General features: G+C 45.6%; 1 protein-coding gene across 1 annotated transcript in view; it reads left to right on the top strand.

Annotated features, from left to right (window-relative positions):
- Positions 1-18,761, top strand: part of LOC143962435 (uncharacterized) — a gene marked incomplete at its 3' end in the record, with an annotated part of 43,062 nt that extends 24,301 nt beyond the window's left edge. Inside the window, 5 exon segments of the mRNA XM_077471710.1 lie at positions 10,963-11,068; positions 13,310-13,460; positions 13,969-14,073; positions 15,986-16,079; positions 18,674-18,761. Of these exon segments, the coding sequence (XP_077327836.1) occupies positions 10,963-11,068; positions 13,310-13,460; positions 13,969-14,073; positions 15,986-16,079; positions 18,674-18,761 (544 nt within the window).
- Between the last annotated feature and the right edge of the window lie 3,158 nt (positions 18,762-21,919).

Below are 21,919 nucleotides of genomic sequence, written 5' to 3'. Positions count from 1 at the left end.
AGAAGCTGCAGGAAGTCGGAGCCCACCTAACTTCCAGCATCTTTTAGCCCTTTCCTCCCTGACCATCCATTTTTCATTTGTTGTATTTTAGCTATTTCAATCATAGAGGCTCGGCATCACAGGCTGGTGGTACCTTGGAAGGTCTGCATGCACAGGAACACCCATACCTTTTATAAAGTCTCAGTGTGGGGGAGATTTACTAAAAGTGAAGCACTCAGAATCTGGTGCAGCTGTGCATAGTAGCCAATCGGCTTCTAACCTCAGCTTGTTCAATTAAGCTTTGGCAACAAAATCTGGAAGCTGATTGGTTTCTATGCAGAAGTCGGCCTGATTTTGCACTCTCCAGGTTTAGTAAATAAACCCCACACAGTTTTTCAATTACCTGCCTTGGAGGAGGAACAAGGAACTGGCATAGGCTTTGGTCTTGTATGTGTGCTGACATGCACAGTTCAGAGGTCTGGCTGTAGACCAGGTATCCATAAATTCAGGAACCTCTCCCCTTTTTTTTTTTTTTCTCTTCCCCTGGTCTGCACTGCTGCCATTCTCAAGGCAGAGCGGGAGGCACGGCGGCACTGGCTGGAGGGCGGGAGGCGAGAGGAAGGCACGACGATAGTGGATGGGGGAGGCGGAAGGAAGGCACGACGACAGTGGATGGGGGAGGCGAGAGGAAGGCACGATGACATGGGATGGGGGAGCCAAGAGGAAGGCACGATGATGGTGGATGGGGGAGGCGGGAGGAAGGCACGACGACATGGGATGGGGGAGGCGAGAGGAAGGCACGACGACATGGGATGGGGGAGGCGGGAGGAAGGCACGACGACATGGGATGGGGGAGGCGAGAGGAAGGCACGACGAGATGGGATGGGGGAGGCGAGAGGAAGGCACGATGATGGTGGATGGGGGAGGCGGGAGGAAGGCACGATGACATGGGATGGGGGAGGCGAGAGGAAGGCACGGCGACACTGGATGGGGGTCGGGAGCTGCATAAGTTAAAGGAGTTGTAATGGCAGAAGGTGCATTATATGCATTATGATAAAACCTGCGTGCAGCAGCCGCCCCAGCACCCCCCCCCCCCCCCCAATTACTTACTTGAGCCCCATCTCTATCCAGTGATGTCCACAACTGCCTCGGCTGTCCGTGACTCTCCCTCCTGATAGGCTGAGACAGCAGTGGCGCCATTGGCTCCCACTGCTGTCAATCAAAGTCGTTTAGTCGAGAGAGAGAGGAGGCAGGGCTGAATCGGGGCGACAGCTCTGAATGGACACACGGAGCTGCAGCTCGGCCCGGGTGCCCCCATACCAAGCTGCTTGCTGTGTTGGCACTTGACAGGAGACGGGCCAGGGGGCAGTGGACACTAACGTTAAGGGAAAACTGATGTGAAGTAGGGGACTGAGGACACTGCTGCAAGAATGGGACTGTGATATAAAATGTGTGTGTGTGTGGGGGGGGGCTGTGATGGGAAGGCTTCAGACCTCTGCTGGAAGAAAATTCTACTGATCGGACCTCCATGAATTTTAATTTAATACCCCTGTTGTAGACCCTACATGACTGTTTACATCAGAGGACACACCATCATTTTGAGGGACCCTCTTTTTTAAGGTGCCAGAGCACAGCTGTAGTCTCTGTTGGAAGTGACCACACATGGATAGCTATTGGTGGGCTTCATGGGACCCTGCAAAGCTGTGTAGCCAACTGAATGTCAGAAACGGAGTAGAGAGGATTTTCTGATACAGAATGCTAAGCAATGACAGTCCTTGAAAGGAAAGCACATATGGTAAGTGCTGAGGAGTGCAGCACTATATTTATTTTCAGATGAGAGGGTTTGATAACACTTTTTTAAGCATAAAACAGCTGCCAAGATCAGGTCACCAAGATGAGGCCAGAAGGCGGTCGGGAGCCAAGGTTCATAAACTGCAGGCAAATTTTGTGGTCAGCAAGATTGTCAGAAATGGGCAACTAAAGTATAGGGGCAGCAGCCATTGTTGTAGTCAGCTGGCTGGCCATCGTAGTCATCAGTACTGGCAGCATTTGGGGCAACAAAAGTACAGAGGCAGCAGGAAGAGTCATGGTGAGCAGGATTGGCACCAATCGAGCAACCAAAGTGCAGAGACAGCAGACAGACCTAATAGTCAGGATAGGCAACAAAAGTGCAGAGGCAGGCGGCAGAGTCATGATCAGCAGGATTGGCAACAATAGTTCAGAGGCAGGTGGCAAAATCATGGTCAGCAGGATTGGCAAGGATTGGGTGAAGGTGCAATCTCGGCCAATCCTGCTGACCATGACTCTGCCGCCTGCCTCTGCACTATTTTTGCCAATCCTGCGCATCATGACTCTGCCTGCTGCTTCTGCACATTCATTGCCCAATTGCTAATCCTGCCCACCATGGTGCTGCCTCTGCACCTTCACCCAATTCTTGCCAGAGGCAGCAGGCAGAGTCATGGTGGGCAGGATTGGGTGAAAGTGTAATCTCAGCCAATCCTGCTGACCATGACTCTGCCGCCTGCCTCTGCACTATTGTTGTCAATCCTGCCCACTATGACTCTGCCGGCTGCCTCTGCGCTATTGTTGCCAATACTGCCCACCATGACTTTTACTTTCACCCAATACTTGCCATAGGCAGCAGGCAGAGTTATGGTGGGCAGGATTGGCAACAATTGGGCAATGAGAGTGCAGAAGCAGCAGGCAGTCATGGTGGGCAGGATTGGCAACAATTGGGCAATGAGAGTGCAGAAGCAGCAGGCAGTCATGGTGGGCAGGATTGGCAACAATTGGGCAATGAGAGTGCAAAAGCAGCAGGCAGAGCCATGGTGGGCAGGATTGGCAACAATTGGGCAACAAGAGTGCAGAAGCAGCAGGCAGAGTTATGGTGGGCAGGATTGGCAACAATTGAGCAATGATAGTGCAGAAGCAGCAGGCAGTCATGGTGGGCAGGATTGTCAACAATTGGGCAATGAGAGTGCAGAAGCAGCAGGCAGAGCCATGGTGGGCAGGATTGGCAACAATTGGGCAATGAGAGTGCAAAAGCAGCAGGCAGAGCCATGGTGGGCAGGATTGAGTAAGAAAGTGAAGAGGCAGCAGGCAGAATCATGATGGGGACTAATCAGGCTACAAAATTGCAAAGACAGAAAGCAGAATCTTGGTGGGCAAGATTGGCAGAGATCGGGCAACAAATGTGCAGAGGCAGCAGGCAGAGTGGTAATCGCCAGGATTGAGCAACCAAATTGCAGAGGCAGCATGCAGATTTTAGTCAGCGAGATTGGCAACGATCGGGCAATAAAGGTCCAGGGACAGCAGATAGTCGTGATTTTAGGAGCACTGTAGAGACCGGTCAATAACAGGAGACCTCAGAAATCGTGAATGGGTTCTTGCTGAAGGCCATACACCATACACCACACAGCTCAGATCTTTGATTAAACGGCTCATCTGGTGTCAACATGAGCACCGGGGGGGGGGGGGAGCAAACAGACAGTCTTATGCATGACGACCCGCACCCATCAACGTACCAAGACACGCATGTATATGTACCCTTGGTGATATAGGAGCATGCAGGCTGGCATGACGTTCCCAACGTTATTCAAAACAAAAAAAAAGACAAAGTTGGATCTCGGGTAAATCAGACATTGGAGTATATCATTGTCTTCTGTCTGATGATGTGGTAATAATATATAAGGCAGGTTGTCAGACGGGTGTTGTGTATTAGTGCTGTACATATGAGGAGGGTGTTGTGTGTTGGCGCTATACATGGGAGGGGGTTGTGGTGGAGAAGTCGGTGGTTTGCTCTGATCAGCGGAAGATGTTGGCTCATTCTGCTGAACGTGATTGTGTAATCTCAGGTTTCCTGCTTTTACTGTGTGTGCGAGTCTCTCCCCCCCTCCCCCTCCTCCTCTATACTTCATTATGGGTACAGTAAGCATGAGAGCGCCCCCCTCCCCTCCAGTTTCCTGTATTATACAGCTCTGTATATACTTCTCTGATATAGCTGAAAGATGGTTATACAGAGCAAGATGGCTGCCAGACATTACCCTGATGCATGCTGCGGGGGCATGGCGTTGAGGGCAAAAGCTTCTCATCCAACACCTTTTTTGGATTTTCCCCAGACACTCACCAATGTAAAGGCCATCTATCTCCAGAAACCATCACTTCAGATCAGCCAGTTTGGGCCCTCGCAAGTATTACCAAATAATGTTATCGTAGGAAATGGTACAGTATCTCACAAAAGTTAGTACACCCCTCAGTCACATTTTTGTAAATCTTTTGTACACCCCTAAGAGAAAATGTCCAAATTGGGCCTAAAGTGTCAATATTGTCTGTGGCCACCATTATATTCTAGCACTGCCTTAACCCTCTTGGGCATGGAGGTCACCAGAGCTTCACAGGTTGCCACTGGAGTCCTCTTCCACTCCTCCATGATGACATCACAGAGCTGGTGGATGTTGGAGACCTAGCGCTCTAACGCCTTCCGTATGAGGATACCCCACAGATGCTTAATAGGGTTTAGGTCTGGAGACATGCTTGGCCAGTCCATCACCTTTACTCTCAGCTTCTTTAGCAAGGCAGTTGTCTTGGAAGTGTGTTTGGGGGTTGTTATCATGTTGGAATACTGCCCTGCGGCCCAGTCTCTGAAGGGAGGGGATCATGCTCTGCTTCAGTATGTCACAGTACATGTTGGCATTCATGGTCCCCTCAATGATCTGTAGCTCCCCAGTGCCGGCATCACTCATGCGGCCCCAGACCATGACACTCCCACCACCATGCCTGACTGTAGGAAAGACACACTTGTCTTTGTCCTCCTCGCCTGGTTGCCCCCACACACACTTGTCACCATCTGACACCAAATAAGTTTATCTTGGTCTCATCAGACCACAGGACATGGTTCCAGTAATCCATGTCCTTAATCTGCTTGTCTTCAGCAAACTGTTTGCGGGATTTGTTGTGCATCATCTTTAGAAGAGGCTTCCTTCTGGGACGACAGCCATGCAGACCAATTTGATGCAATGTGCGGCGTATGGTCTGAGCACTGACAGACTGACCCCCCCACCCCTTCAACCTCTGCAGCAATGCTGGCAACACTCATACGTCTATTTCCCAAAGACAACCTCTGGATATGACGCTGAGCACGTGTACTCAACTTCTTTGGTGGACCATGGCGAGGCCTGTTCAGAGCGACCCCAAACACACCTGCAAGATGACCACTGCCTTGCTAAAGAAGCTGAGGGTAAAGGTGATGGACTGGCCAAGCATGTCTCCAGACCTAAACCCTATTGAGCGTCTGTGGGGCATCCTCAAATGGAAGGTGGAGGAGAGCAAGGTCTCCAACATCCACCAGCTCTGTGATGTCATCATGGAGGAGTGGAAGAGGACTCCAGTGGCAACCTGTGAAGCTCTGGTGACCTCCATGCCCAAGAGGGTTAAGGCAATGCTGGAAAATAATGGTGGAAACACAAAATATTGACACTTTGGACCCAATTTGGACATTTTCACTTAGGGGTGTACTCACTTTTGTTGCCAGAGGTTTAGACATTAATGGCTGTGTGTTGAGTTACTTTGAGGGGACAGCAAATTTACACTGTTATACAAGCTGTACACTCACTGCTTTACATTGTAGACAAGTGTCATTTCTTCAGTGTTGTCACATGAAAAGGTAGAAGAAAATATTTACAAAAATGTGAGGGGTGTACTTACTTTTGTGAGATACTGTATACTGCTTCCTATAGACAAAATAGACATGGCTCCCGAGCACCATTAGGTGACCCTAAATTATATCTAGATCTAGAAATGTCTTATAGTGCAGCTTTGCATGTGGTGGTTGTATTAGTCTTCCTTTTTAGACTTTCTTTTTCTCCACCCTCCATGCCAGTAACACAGACTTGTTCTAGGGTAACAACGCTCTATGAAGGAAAGGTGTAGTCACTCCAGTCCATTCACCTGATTTGGACTACAAACACCTCATCTTCTCCATCTCCATGACATGGGGGGGGGGGGGGTTGGTTATGTTATTTCAATTAAAGAGGATGGGTTAGAAGGAAGATGACGTTGTTTGAAATGTTCAGTTCATCCGACAGGGATTGACCTCAAATACCACATGAGATGTAAGTACCAATGAGTAATGCAGCTCAAGAAATACTCGTTGATGCTAACATTTGATGTGGTCTTTTTCAAATATCTGAGTCCAGGCGTTTCTGAAGTTACAGAACATATACTGTAAGTCCAGAAGAAGGGCAAGAAACCTGTTGGATATCATGTCCTATTCTTTATCCAATTATAAAAAAACAAAAATTTAAAGAAAAAGTAAAAAAAAAAAAAAAAACATATTTTAGACTCTCACCATTAGTATGACTCCCTTACTGCTTTCTACGTACCTGGAATCCCCTCAGGACCTTCACGTTGGATAGCTTATCCTATTGACCAATATAAAAAAAACTCCATGGACTTTGATTATTGGTGTGGCACCCCTACAACTTTCTACATATCTGGCTTTTCTTCAGGATCCATCCCCTCTAACCATTGGTTTGGTACCCTTTACTGCTTTCTACTAATCTAGATTTCCCTCAGGACCACCATGTTGGACATCTTATCCTGTTGACCATCCAGTAGAAAACATTGTGGAATCGGTCACCATTGGTGTGACACCTCTACAGCTTTCTACATATCTGCATTTCCATCAGGATCCCCCACATTGGATATCTTATCCAGTAAAATACCTTCATGAACTTTGTCATCATTGGTGTGGCACCTTACAGATCTGGATTTTGCTCAGGACACCTTCCTATCGCCATTGCTGTGGGACCCTTATGGTTTTCTACATATCTGGAACTCCTTCAGGACCATTCTGGATGAAAACCTGTTGGAGTCTGCAAAAGACCTGAAACTGGGACGGAGATTTATCTTCCAACAAGACAATGATCCCAAACATACAGCAAAATCTACAAAGGAATGGTTCACAAATAAACGTATCCAGGTGTTAGAATGGCCAAGTCAAAGTCCAGACCTGAATCCAATTGAGAATCTGTGGAAAGAGCTGAAAACTGCTGTTCACAAACGCATCCAACCTCACTGAGCTCCAGCTGTTTTGCAAGGAAGAATGGGCAAGAATTTCAGTCTTTCGATGTGCAAAACTGATAGAGACATACCCCAAGCGACTTGCAGCTGTAATCGCAGCAAAAGGTGGCTCTACAAAGTATTAACGCAAGGGGGCCGAATAATTTTCCACGCCCCACTTTTCATTTTTTTATTAGTTAAAAAAGTTTCAAAAATCCAATAGATTTCGTTCCACTTCACAATTGTGTCCCACTTGTTGGTGATTCTTCACAAAAAATAAAAATTTTATATCTTCATGTTTGAAGCCTGAAATGTGGCAAAAGGTTGAAAAGTTCAAGGGGGCCGAATACTTTCCCAAGGCATTGTATGTGGATTCTTCTCAGGACCCCATTCTATTTTGATTAGTGTGGCACCCCTATGACTCTCTACAGATCTGTATTTCCCTCATGACCCCTGTGTTTGATATCGTATCTTATTGATAGTCCAATAGAATACTGGTTTGGACATCTGGATTCCCCTCGTGATCGCCTCTTCTCACCATTGCTGTGGCACCTCTACAGCTTTCTACATATCCAATGTAATGGTCCGAAGGGAAATCCAGATATCTTCTCCTATTGATTATCCAATAAAATACCATTGTGACCTCTATCGTCATTGGTTTGGCATGCTTACGGCTTTCTACACATCGGGATTTCTCTGAGGACTCCTGTGTTGGATAGCTTATCCTATTCAGAATCTAGTAAATGCCACATTGAACCTATCTGGATTCTTCTCAGGACCCCAATCTATTTTCATTGGTGTGGCACCCCCATGACCCTCTACAGATCTGGATTTCCCTCATGACCCCTGTTTGATATCTTATTGATAATCCAATAAAATGCCACTTTGGACATCTGGATTCCCCTCAGAATCACTTCCTCTCACCATTGGTGTGGTACCTCTATGGCTTTCTACATATCTGGATTTCCTTCAAAACCCCCCACTTTGGCGGTGAACTTCCTGGTTTAGCGGCATGCACCCCCTGCTGATCTGTGCCGTAATTTGACACCGCGTTAGTTTGTCAGGTTGCAGCCAATGATTTTGGCTGTATACCTGCTGGTTGACACTGGCCAATCACAGCACAGAGATCTGGGATGTTGGAAACACAACACACACTATCTGCCTGGATTTCTACTTGCTTTCAGTTAGCATCCAGAACTGAAGGCAAGGAGGGAACCAGCCAGATCTGTAAGTAAAAGCTGCACCGATACCCTTGTAAGGCTCAGAGTTAACCCCTTGTTTGCCCTCCTGATCACCCCCATCACCCAACCAGTGCCATTAGTAGACTGACTGTGTACAGTATTATCACTGTATAAGTGTCACTAGTGACATAATTGTCAGCGTCTTTCCCAGCCAGTGTCAGTTGGCGCCAGATTTTCCGCCACACTTTCACAGTCACACTATATAAGCCGGTGATCATCACTATTATTTGTATACTGTCTGTGCTGGTCAGTATCTTGATCATGACACGAATGTCAAGGGTGGGCTCAGCCCTTCCTTCTCTGGGCTGGCTGCTCAGCTGTCGGCTAATTGGCAGCTCCTATCTCTCTCGCCAGTTACTCAGCTGTTGATGATCCTGCTCGTCAGTCCTGCCTACTAAAGCCATCCAGTCCAGAGGCGCTCTGCCTTGCCTTGGTCAACCTCACAAGAGAAAATCTCCTGTGTTCCTGTTTAAAGACTGGCTTTGCTGGCATCCCTTCTGGCTCCAGATCCTGCTTGCTGTTCCTCTACTTTGATCCCTAATTTTCTGGCTTGGCTGACCATCCGTTCCGGTTACTGAACTCTGTTTTGACTACGCTTGTTCGTTTTTACTTTTAGTATTAAACAAGTGCGATTTAACTGTACGTCTGTCTCGGCCTGATTTCATGGTTTCTGACACTGAACTAGAGCCCCCAATAGTACAGTGTCCCCGGAAAAACAGTTTGGTTTTTACCAAAGAGATGTAGCAGAATCCATTTTGGCCCAAATGTATGATGAAAATTAGCTTTTTTTTGGGGATATTTTTTATAACAGTAAGTAGAAAATATTTTTTGTATTTATTTATTTTTTTTTATTTATATAATAAAAATAAAGTGATTAAATGGCAGCAAAGTAAAGCTCTATTTTATGTGGGGGAAAAAAAAGATATAAAAAAAATTATATATAAATTTCATTTGGATACAGTAGTGCATGACTGCGCAATTGCCAGTTAAAAAAAAAAGCACAGTGCTGAATAGCCAAAACGTGCTCTAGTCATGAAGGGGGTAAAACCTTCCCGGAGGTCAGGATTGTTAATAAGCTGCAAGAAGGCAGGTTCTTTATTTCAGAGACATGCAATGTCTCTTCTGCAGTAAAATGAAACCTACCTGCCTGCTTTCAGTCTTCTTTAGAATGTACTCTGCGCATGCGCAGCTCAGTTTACGTTCTGGTCCAGCGCCTGTGCACCTGGATGACTGAACTGCTGCGCATGCACAGGAGTGATGACCTCTCCGGACGGTAAGGCCAGGTAGAAGATTGTAGTGCAGGCAAGGAGAGATGGAGACTGCAGACTTTAGTCCCCACTTTTTATGAGGTCTAGTGGCTTTTATCCATGTTCCCTGATTTGGGGTGAATGTGGCAGGAGGGCTAAAAAAAAACATTGAGTTGTGTTGGCATTTCCAAACACTAACCACTCCCTGACTGCGCTAGAGCCAAATGACAACTACAGTGCAGTCGTCCAGTTCTGGGAGGGCGTTATATGACGTCCCCACAAATTGGGGGGAATAAAAAGCCAATCACAGCAGCTCTTTGCCACTTGATCATCTGTGTCCAATCACAGCTTATCATGATGTAAACACACTTTCCGATTTATGGGCATTCCTTTCCTTACGCTGTTACAGTGTGAGGAGAGAAGAGAGCCGGTAACCAGCTAGTGTGACGTGTCCTGATGATTAGTGCTGCCAATCAGTGCCCATCAGTTCCACCTATGAATGTTGGCAATCAGTGGGAGGAATAGTGTCCCATTGTTGGTGTCAGTGGGAGGAATAGTGCTCCATCGTTGGTGTCGGTGGGAGGACACTGAGTCCAGGTTCAAGCCCCCACCATCCAAGTGGACATAGAGTTAGAGATAGATTATAATTATGCCAAGCGAAGTGAGGCCGTGCCCAAAGCTTGGCGATTCAGCGAGGGGACCTGTGGCAAAGTGGTCTTACAACAGTGTTGGAACGCATATGGCGGTGTCCCACATGCGCACTCCAGCGGGTAGCAACATGTGATGGGTAGCTGAATGTAACATGACAGCTGCATTTCCCATAATGCTCATGCACTCTGCAGTGTAGTGGAGCATCATGGAAAATGTAGGAATAGTGTCCCATTGTTGGTGTCAGTGGGAGGAATAGTGCCCCATCATTGGTGTCGGTGGGAGGAATAGTGCCCCATCATTGGTGTCGGTGGGAGGAAGTAAGCCCCACTGTTGCAAACAGTGGGGAAAATAATACCCCAAGGGCCGGGTGAAAGCAAGCAAAGGGACACCTCCAGCCCCCGGGCCACTGTTTGGAGACCACTGGCTTATGGTAATGAAAAGTAACCCCGAGGCACACTCGGGAATACCTCCAGGGAGGGTATACAGATGGAGGAATGGAAGGCGTCCTCTTATCATATACAGAGCCGGCAGGAAGTCTCTCCTTTAGGTTTATCAGATTGAATTGTATTTGTGTGTAGAGCCCATTCACCTCTCTGTAAGAGAATGTTTTATATGTAATAATAAATGTCATCATCTGTTGTAGACAAAGGACTCCTCATGTTGCTGTTTGTTGGTTGGTTGTTGTTTGGTTGTTGTTTGGTTGGTTGTTGTTTGTGGTTGGTTGTTGTTTGTGGTTGGTTGTTGTTATACTTTTTATATGTGATCTCTTCTTTTGTCTCTGGCAGGATGTCAGCTGTAACGAGATCCAGTCTCTGCCGCCACAGATGGGATCGCTGGAATCTCTGCGAGAGCTGAACATCCGCCGGAATCAGCTGACCTCTCTCCCGGAAGGTGAGTGTCACTGTGAAAAGAGCCGATCTCCTAGCAACACCGAAAGATACGATTGTTTCATGAAACATAATCCCTATATGGGATGACTGTATTGTTGTTTTATTGGGCGGGACATTTATTATACATAGATTAATATGGAGTGTATTATTATTTTGAAAAGAGAGCCACCTGTTCAGTCTTACACATACTATATTACCAAAATTATTGGGATGCCTGCCTTTACACGCACATGACCTTTATTGGCATCCCAGTCTTAGACCGTAGGGTTCAATAGGGAATTGGCCCACCCTTTGCAGCTATAACAGCTTCAACTCTTCTGGGAAGGCCGTCCACAGGAGCGTGTCTATGGGAATGTTTGACCATTCTTCCAGAAGCACATTTGTGAGGTCAGGCACTGATGTTGGATGAGAAGGCCTGGCATGCAGTCTTCAATTAATCCCAAAGGTGTTTCTATCGGGTTGAGGTCAGGACTGACCTCACAGACTGTGCAGGTCAGACAAGTTCCTCCACCCCAAACTCGCTCATCTATGTCTTTTGCTTTGTGCACTGGTGTGCAGTCATGTTGGAACAGGAAGGAGCCGTCTCCAAACTGTTCCCACATTGTTGGAAGCATAAAAAATTGTCCAAAAATGTCTTGGTATGATGATTCTTTAGCTGCAAAATTCTGGATAAAATGAGAATCAAGATTTTTTATTTTTTGCTTGGCTTTAAGATCTAGATTCTCGGCGTAACATCGTCCTTCACATTCAACAAAAAAAAAGTTTTTTTAATTTATTTTTTTATTGAAAAGTATTTATTTTTTTTTCCCCACAAAAAAAATGCAGTATGGCATAAAATATTGCAACCACCACCATTTTATTCCCTAGGGTCTCTGATATATATATATATATATATATATATATATATATATATATATATATATATATATATATATATATATATATATATATATATATATATATATATATATATATATATATATATATATATATTTTTTTTTTTTTTGGGGGGGGGGGTTCTAGGTAATTTTCTAGCAAAAAAAATGATTTTAACTTGTAAGCAACAAGTGTCAGAAAAAGGCTTAGTCTTTAACCGCTTCAGTCCCAGAAGGATTTACCCCCTTCCTGACCAGAGCACTTTTTGCGATTTGGCACAGCGGCACTTTAACTGACAATTGCGCAGTCGTGCGACGTGGCTCCCAAACAAAATTGACGTCCTTTTTTTCCTAAAAAAAATTTTTTGGTGGTATTTGATCACCTCTGCATTTTTTTATTTTTTGCGCTATAAACAAAAAAAGAACGACAATTTATAAAAAATGCATTATTATTTACATTTTGCTATAATATCCCCCAAAAATATATAAAAAAGTTTCCCTCAGTTTAGGCTGATACGTATTCTTCTACATATTTTTGGTAAAAAAAAATTGCAATAAGCGTCTGATTGGTTTGCGCAAAAGATATAGTGTTTACAAAATAGGGGATAGTTTTATGGCATTTTATTAAATATATATATAATTTTTTTTTAACTAGTAATCAGCGATTTTTATCATGACTGCAACATTATGGCGGACACATCGGACATTTTTGACACATTTTGGAACCATCGTCATTTATACAGCATACAAATGCACTGATTACTGTGTGAATGACAATGGCAGTAAAGGGGTTAACCACTAGGGGGCAGAGTAAGGGTTAAGTGTGTCCTGGGGAGTGTTTCTAACTGCGGGGGGCATGGCTGTGTGTGACACGTCGCTGATCTCTGCTCTGATCACAGGGGTCAGAGATCAGTGACACTGTCACTAGGCAGAAAAGGGAGATGCTTGTTTACATCAGCAACTCCCCGTTCTTCCTCCCTGTGAGACGATCACGGGTATCCCCAAGGCAATCAAGTCGCGGGACCCGGCTCACAGAGGTCCCGGCCAGCGCACGTGATGGCACAGCGGCAAATTTAAAGGGACGTACCTGTACGCCCATTTGCCCAGCCGTGCCATTCTATCAACGTACATCGGCGTGCGCCGGTCAGGAAACCGGTTAAAAAGAAAAAACAATATTTTTTTTTACTTTTTGTTATAAGATCCCAAAAAAAAAAAATCGCATTTCATCCTTAGTTTAGACCGATATGTATTTTTCTACATATTTCTGATTAAAACAATTGCAATAAGTGTATATTGGTTTGCGCAAAACTTATAGCATCTACAAAATGTGGGGATAGATTTATAGGTTCATCCCTGTTCTTCTCCAGAACTCTCTGAGCTTCCTCTGGTACGTCTAGACATCTCCTGCAACCGCATCTCCCACATTCCTGTCTGTTACAGACGCCTCCGACACCTTCAGACCATCATACTGGACAACAACCCCCTCCAATACCCACCCGCACAGGTCAGTATTCCCATGTCACAATCCAGGAAGAGGACAGACTCCTCCTAGCTCCATTACTCTCAATGTTTTATTGAAGAATATTCAAATTTGTCTTCTTCCTTCTCCTTCCTTCCCTTCCTCCTCCTTCTCCCTTCCTTCCTTCCTTCTTCTTCCTTCTTCTTCTTCCTTCTTCTTCTTCCTTCTTCCTTCTTCTTTCCTTCTTTTCTTCTTCTTCTTTCCTTCTTTCTTCTTCTTTCTTCTTCTTTTATTCTTCTTTCTTCTTCTTTCTTCTTCTTTTATTCTTCTTTCTTCTTCTTTTATTCTTCTTTCTTCTTCTTTTATTCTTCTTTCTTCTTCTTTTATTCTTCTTTCTTCTTCTTTTATTCTTCTTTCTTCTTCTTTTATTCTTCTTTCTTCTTCTTTTATTCTTCTTTCTTCTTCTTTTATTCTTCTTCCTTCTTCTTTCCTCTTTCTTTTTTTCCTCTTTCTTTTTTTCCTCTTTCTTTTCTTCTTCTTTCTTCTTATTCCAGATCTGCCTTAAAGGAAGGTTCACATATTTAAGTACCTTAACATAGAGGCTTGCAGTAAACCTACAACAGAACTGTCAGATCTGGGGAAAATGAGCCGACCCACAAGTTTTACCACGTGGTAAGTAGACTTCTGTGTTGCTGGTTATTTTTACTCAATATTTATTGCATGCCTAATCTGAGTTCTGCTACAATAGCAGGCTAACAACAACAATAACTCTCTCTCTAAACTTAACTCTAACCCCCCCCCCCCCCAAATAGGCTTCAACCCTCTTGCTGCCAGGGCTGTTTTTGTGGAGATTTTGTGTATACATTTTAAAAAATAATTATTTTAGGCCTGAAGATTGCATAAAACCCCCAGACATCAGGGGTCTAGAACAGCGGTCGTCAACCTTTTTGGACCCAACGGACCACTAAACTAAACAATTATGAATTCCTGCGGGCCGCTAACATGAAGTTTACATGCCTTATACACACAATACTCCGGCTCTCTACCCCCTCCCCCTGGATCACACTGCATCCTTATACACACAATGTTCCAGCTCTCTGCTTCTCTCACCCTGGATCACACTGCTGCCTTATACAAACAATGCTCCAGCTCTCTGCCCCCCTTGATCACACTGCTGCTTTATACACACAATGCTCCAGCTCTCTGCCCCCTCCCCTGGATCACACTGCTGCCTTATACAAACAATGCTCCAGCTCTCTGCCCCCCTTGATCACACTGCTGCTTTATACACACAATGCTCCAGCTCTCTGCCCCCTCCCCCTGGATCACACTGCTGCCTTATACACAACCTCCCTCTTGATCACACTGCTGCCTTATACACACAATGCTCCGCCCTCTCTGCCCCCCCCCCCCCCGATCACACTGCTGCCTTATACACACAATGCTCCGACTCTCTGCCCCCTCCCCCTGGATCACACTGCTGCCTTATACACACAATGCTCTGGCTCTCTGCCCACTCCCCCTGGATCACACTGCATCCTTATACACACAATGTTCCAGCTCTCTGCTTCCCCTCACCCTGGATCACACTGCTGCCTTATACAAACAATGCTCCAGCTCTGCCCCCCTTGATCACACTGCTGCTTTATACACACAATGGTCCAGCTCTCTGCCCCCTCCTCCTGGATCACACTGCTGCCTTATACACACAATGCTCCAGCTCTCTGCCCCCTCCTCCTGGATCACACTGCTGCCTTATACACACAATGCTCCGCCTCTCTGCCCCCTCCCCCTGGATCACACTGCTGCCTTATACACACAATGCTCCAGCTCTCTGCCCCCCTTGATCACACTGCTGCTTTATACACACAATGCTCCAGCTCTCTGCCCCCTCCCCCTGGATCACACTGCTGTGTTATACATGCAATGCTCCGCCTCTGTCCCTCTCCCCTTGGATCACACTGCTGCCTTATACACACGAGGCAAGGGCTCTCTTGAGAACAGCACTGGAAACATCGGACAGTATACATCCACCACAATGTTGATTTGTGGGAGAACTCCTGTGGGCCACCAAAATCTTCTTGTGGATGGTCCTCGGGACCACTGGTTGGCCTCTGCTGGTCTAGAAGACTCTGGATGTCTCACCCTGTGCTCCAGTGAATATAATGCAGTGCAGATCGCATTGTGTAAAGCAAAGCAAGTAGGGGGACAAGGTCACCTGCCATGCCAGTCCTGACCCTGCCAATGGAACCTGGCAGCAAAAGGTTTAAAGGGAAATGCTGAGGGTTGCAATACAAGGTTGGTTACAATTCAGATAGTGAAGCTGGGTTCCCCGGCAAGCAAGTAACCGTGTCAACTGAATGTGTCGTGTACAGTACTCTGTATTCTCTGCATATACCCTGTATTTTTCATGGCTACCAATACCTACCTGCCTGCCTGCCTATACCCTGCCTGCTGAGTCCAGGTTATGTTTATTTTAAAAGGATTTTTTTTTTTTTTTTTCATCCTAATATGGAATTTTCTCTCTAGGAATGACACATTTCTTCTTATAACCTTTACAACGTGTATTTCTTTTATCTCTCAGCCTCACTGATGTATATTCCTCTAAGCCCTATGGCTGCCTGGATTCCGGCTTTAACAGTGTAGACAGCGGCAGCAAACGGTGGTCCGGGAATGAGGTATGTGTAAGAAGAGGTTTAATATTATTGGTGGGAAGGGAGGACTACAGAGCATGGGCCCCCCGCTAACTCCAAGTCGCCTTCATGTGTGTATATAGCCGTTTTCTTTTTTGCTCATTGGAGGGCACAGCCTCTCCCACTGCGTATAGTGACCCCTGCAGGAGGAGGATGTTAGGGACACAACTAAAAAATTAAAACGGAGCGGACGAAATGGTGAACAGAAATAGCCCAGACATGCAGTTTCCTGCCGTAATTTTTGCAGGGGAAGCTTTGCTCTCAGGGTCTCCCAGAACTAACCGATCCCTGCACACATTTATGTTGACGCACGATGGGGACAGATCTCCTGAATCTGAGCAAGAGGGATATCCCTGCAAGATGAGGCAGGGCTGCTAACACAGGGAGGTACTAGAGTTGGGCCAGGCAAGAGAGATGGGCAAGAAATATGCAAGGAAGCTTTTGGGGGGGGGGGGGGGGGGGGCTTGGGTTGGCACACTGTGTAAATAACACACCTCTAAACCCTGCACATGGCAGAACTGTGAATTCTGCACACTGTATGTTGCTCATCCTAAACCCTGCACTCTGTGCATAGCACATGTCCTGAACTCAGCACTCTGTGTGTAGCGTAATCATGAACCCTGCACTCTGTACATGGCACACCCCTAATCCCTGCACTCTGTGTGTAGTGTAATCCTGAACGCTGCGCATGGCACACCCCTGAACGCTGCGCATGGCACACCCCTGAACGCTGAGCATGGCACACCCCTGAACGCTGCACATGGCACACCCCTGAACTCTTTACTGTGTGTGTGTGTGTGTGGCGTAATCCTGAACTCCAGATACAACTGGTCCTTTGAGGGCAAACGTGATTCGGCCCGCAAATTTGAGTTTGACCACCCTTACTCTAGAGGTTGCTAGAGGTTTCTTGAGTAATTTCTCTGTCTCAGATAAGTTCCCACTGACACCATTGATCTTTCTAGCTATCTGTAAGTGGGGAATTCTTCCCACTGACCATCACACTAATGTATCATGGGTGGTAGATAGATATAGTCATTGTTAGCAGGGGCTCCCTGAGACTGAAAAATGATTTCAAGGGTTCTTCCGTGTTGAAAAGGTTGAGAGCTGCTCTAGAAGGCGCATAAGATTATATAGGAAGGTGAGGGGCGAAAGAGCTGGGCCAGCACAGACAATTAGACTCCCAAGAAGAGGCGAGGACTGTGACTGGCAGGAAGCGAAGGGCTGTGCTAAAGTAATGACTCTTGGAGTAGCCAAATTCTCCTGCAAGTAAGGAATGGATGTCTCCACAAGGGGAGGACTTTACAGGTAAATAGCATGCATAAATGTGTGTCTGATCTTACCGGAAGATTGTTGTTGGAATGATTGATCTGGTGATGGGGACTCTTTAAAGCTGGATCGATGCAGAAACCAATGTTTTTTGGGTGGGTGTTTTTAAATTGGCTGCCTTTCCACTCCAGGAACCCTCCTAGAAACCAAGATATCATCATTGGGTTATATTTACAGATGTCATCAGAAACTGTACTAGTTTTACTAGTTATACTAGTTTTATACTAAACTAGTTCTTTGTTTAGACTGTAGGGCCAAAAAAAAAAAAAAGTCTGGCGACTCCTATATTGGTTCTGACACCCAACCTCAACACCATAATGGTGAAGCTAAAGAAAACACACGTGGGCATCTGGGTCATGCAATCGTCGATTGGCTGTCACAGTGATGGCGTTTCACTGCGTAGCTGAGTGGTTGGTAACCCTGTGGTCGCATTTCTGGAGACACAGGATTAAGCTGGGCCGCCGACACAAAATAGGGATGGGTGTATGGGGCATTATGGCATAATGCCCACCTTCATGCTGCCAATTATGACCTTACAACTAATGGGAAGGGGTTAAAGAGAATCTGTCATTTTTACCCACGTAGGTCATTTTACTCTTCACCCACTGATAGTTTGCACCCCAAGATGCTCAATTTGTCTGTCTGAGCCTTCAGAAATGTCCAGTATTGGTAAGGAAGGGCAAAGTGACCCTCTCCCTTTTTCTTCCAAGATGCAGCGCTCAAGACTGAGCGTCCAATCCCTCAAACCCAAACACTGTCTTGTGAGTGGGGAGCGGGTCACTTAGGTCTGTGGAAGTAGGTGGCATGTCATTGGGGGGGGGGGTGGAGTAGGTGGCATGTCAATGGAGGGGGTGAGTAGGTGGCATGTCAATGGGGGGGGGGGGTGGAGTAGGTGGGCATGTCATTGCGGGGTGGAGTAGGTGGGCATGTCATTGCGGGGTGGAGTAGGTGGGCATGTCATTGCGGGGTGGAGTAGGTGGGCATGTCATTGCGGGGTGGAGTAGGTGGGCATGTCATTGCAGGGTGGAGTAGGTGGGCATGTCAATTGAGGGGGGTAGGGGTAGAGTAGGTGTAGATGGAGTAACATTGGGGGTGGAGTAGGGGGGCAGCCATTGGGAGCGGAGTAGGTGGGGCTATCAATGGGGGGGGGGGAGGGAAGTAGCTATAACTGGTCCCAGTAGCAGGTTCCCGTCAGTAGATGTGTGATTTGAGTAGACTGTATTGGGGGATTTACATGGATGTGTTTCTCTCAGTCTGCAGATGAGATGTCGGATCTCTCCTTCAGAGTCGCTGGTTTGGGCCGAGATGCCAAGCTGCTCAGAGAGAAGGTGAATGGAACAGGTAAGTGGCCGGATACCATCTATTCTATTGTCTGTCCTGTAAGTACCCCTTAGAGGGCGTCTCACCCAGGAGTTCTGTTTCAGTTGGGGATGGGATTCGGTGTTATGGGTCATCCACGGTCTTTTTTTTTTTTTTCTTTTTTTTTATATATATATTATCCCTTGAAAACCCCCAGCCGGATCTCACCGTAGTTCTATAATTGTCGCAGCCACCTCTGCGGTATGTGTAGCGCTATTTGCTTGTGATGTGGTTGGGGACTTGTAAGGTATTGTCACAATTTGCTCCTTGTTGTTCCCCCGTGTTCAGTACATAATGTGGTTGGTTAGCGGTGATGTTATTTGTAGACCTTCCCAAGCATCGCTCCATTTAATCTGGAGGTGGATTTACCTTCCCCTGAGCCAAGTATGGTGAGATATCGAGGTCACTACAGAGGAATGCGCCGCTTTATTTCCCAGGACATCTCTACCAGCAGACCCCGAACAATGACTTCCTCTGTATTTCATCTGATAATAAAGTACCAGTCTGACTCGCTCTTCACAGTCGTTCAAGAAGATTCTATTTGCAAAGCAAAACCAGCAATCCTGTGAGGTCCTTTAGCCGTGTAGAGGAGCCCCCCGAAGAAGAGTCCCCCCTGCACTGTGTAAACTGAGCCCCCCCAAAATGAGTCGCCCTGTAGAGGAGCCCCCCCCCAAAAGAGGAGTTGTCCTGTGCCGTGCAGAGGAGCCCCCCCCCCCCCCCAAAGACCAATCACCCTAAGCTCCCGCTGCTATCAAAGTGGGTTAGCCAATCGTGGTTGGGGGGGCTGAACCGCAGCTCTGTGTCTGAATGGACACACACAGCTGCAGCTTGGATTGGGTGCCTCCATAGCAAGCTGCTTGATGTGGGGGCACTCAACAGGAGGGAGGAGCAGCGAAGAGGGACCTGATAAGAGGAGGATCCGGGCTGCTCTTTTTAAAAGCACTGCAACTGAGCAGGTAAGTATAACATGTTTGTTTTATATAATAAAAAATAAATAAGACTTTACAATCACATTGAGAGTCAGCAAAGGGCTTTCTGATTGGGCTCTCAAAGTGCGTCCCTACCAGCAGCAGCTTCGCTGTTTCTCACACTTTGAATGACAATTGCGCGGTCATGTAACCCTGTACCCAAATGACATCGTATGTCCTTTATGTAAAAAAATAAATAAAAATAAAGCTTTCTTTTGGTGATATTTAATCACCACTGTTTTATTTTATTTTATATTGTATTTTTTTTTTTTTTTTTTAGCTATATAAACAAATAAAATTTTGCCAATAAATAATTGTGCTGCATAAATTTATGCCAAAGTGTATTCTGCTACATTTCTTATGAGAATTAAATCCGTGTATATTCAGTCTGTAGGAAAAGTCCACAAACTATGGTGGGTATGTATATGTGTGTTTGTGTGTGTGTGTGTGTATGTATATGTATATGTATATATATATATGTATGTATATGTATATGTATGTATACATCTCACACATACATATATAAGAAATATAAATTCACAATTGTATTTTTATTTTCTTGTCACCAGTGCAGTACAGTATGGAACCTTTACTACTCTAGAGAAGTGATCAGGATTTATTATTATTTTTTTTTTACATACTCTGATCACTTATACCAATGAATTTCATTGGTATAAGTAACCATTTTTACTGAATGAAACTGATTGATTCATTCAGTGTGTCTTTTATTTTTTATTTTTTTATTTTTTTGTCTGGCCAAAGCTATGCACATAGTACAGATGGACTGTGATTGGCCCTGTCTGTACCACGTGATTGCTGTGACCAATCACAGCTAGCAACACAATGGGGTTTATTTACTAAAGGCAAATCCACTTTGCAGTACAAGTGCACTTGGAAGTGCAGTCGCTGTAGATCTGAGGGGGACATACAAAGAAAATAAATAGCATTTTAGCTTGCACATGATTGGATGATAAAATCAGCAGAGCTTCCCCTCATTTCATATCTTCCCCTCTGATCTACAGCGACTGCACTTCCAAGTGCTCTTGCAGTGCAAAGTTGATTTTGTCTTTAGTAAATAAAACCCCCAATTTGTATACAATGGAAGGTGTGAAAGGAAGGCGTCCATTGTTTACAACTTTCATGTGATGTGATCTGCTGTGATTGGTCATAGCGATCACATGATACTGGGAGCAGGCTGGTGTAGGGATCAGACATCGGCTGTGACCGGTGGATGCAGTTGGTGACGGATTGCACCGATACGTGTCGTCTTCTGAGAGGACGTCATATGATGTCCCACCTGCCCACCAGTTTTGCTATAGACCAGCGGGAAGGTGTTTAAAAATAAATAATAAAATCTAAGTACCTTTTTTTCCATTTTGATATCCAGCTGTCGCATGACCCAGCTCTCTCCCAGCCCGTCTGCAGGGAAACGCAGGCATGGGGAGCTTCTAGTCCTGCTGCTGGTCACATGTTCAAAATAAAAGTAAAAAAAAAAAAACACAGAAATAAAAAACAGCCTTTGGAATACGGAGTAAAAATAATTTATATAAATACAGTTTTAAAGCCTCATACAAATGTTTTTGAAATGAAAGCTTTATTTTTATTTTTTTGCCAATAACGTGGTGTGGGCAGATTTCTTGTTTCGCACCCCTCCCAGCCTGGGTCTTAGAACGAGAGAGAGGTGAAGCCTCCATTAATTCACATGTGATATCTGCCCCCATCGTGTTTTATCTGGTTAGTGGGCGTGGAGGAGGGAGGGAGGAAGTGGCCTGTCACTGTGTATACGCCCACATGTGACACTAGTCACATGGGCGGCTCAGATGTGATAGGGAGGAAATGCTCAGCATAGAAATTCACTGAAAACTGAGCATGTGCAGAGCTGCCAACACTGCTCTACAAAATCCCCAACTGCAGTGGGGACATGACAGAAGGGGGCGATAGAGAGCAGCAGGATCAATCAGGATTTTCTTTTTTGCAGAATACAAAAAAGGAATCCATAGTGACTGAGTATGAACGTTGTGTAATACACCATTTAATCGATCGGTATTTTATGATGTGAGTTTTGTGACCCTTTACATTTTGGATGCATAAGGGCGGGGGAGGGGGTTCCAGGTAAACAGTGAACAAAGTAGAGTTTGACTTTCTTGTTTGTACTTTTACTCTGTCTTGTAA

Source organism: Lithobates pipiens, unplaced genomic scaffold (genome assembly GCF_037356315.1).
Source record: "Lithobates pipiens isolate NorthernLeopardFrog02 unplaced genomic scaffold, aLitPip1_a1.2 Scaffold_8, whole genome shotgun sequence".
In the NCBI taxonomy this organism is placed as follows: Eukaryota; Metazoa; Chordata; class Amphibia; order Anura; family Ranidae; genus Lithobates; species Lithobates pipiens.
Note: the sequence above shows the minus strand (reverse complement) of the source record. Positions and strands in the feature narration are given on the sequence as shown.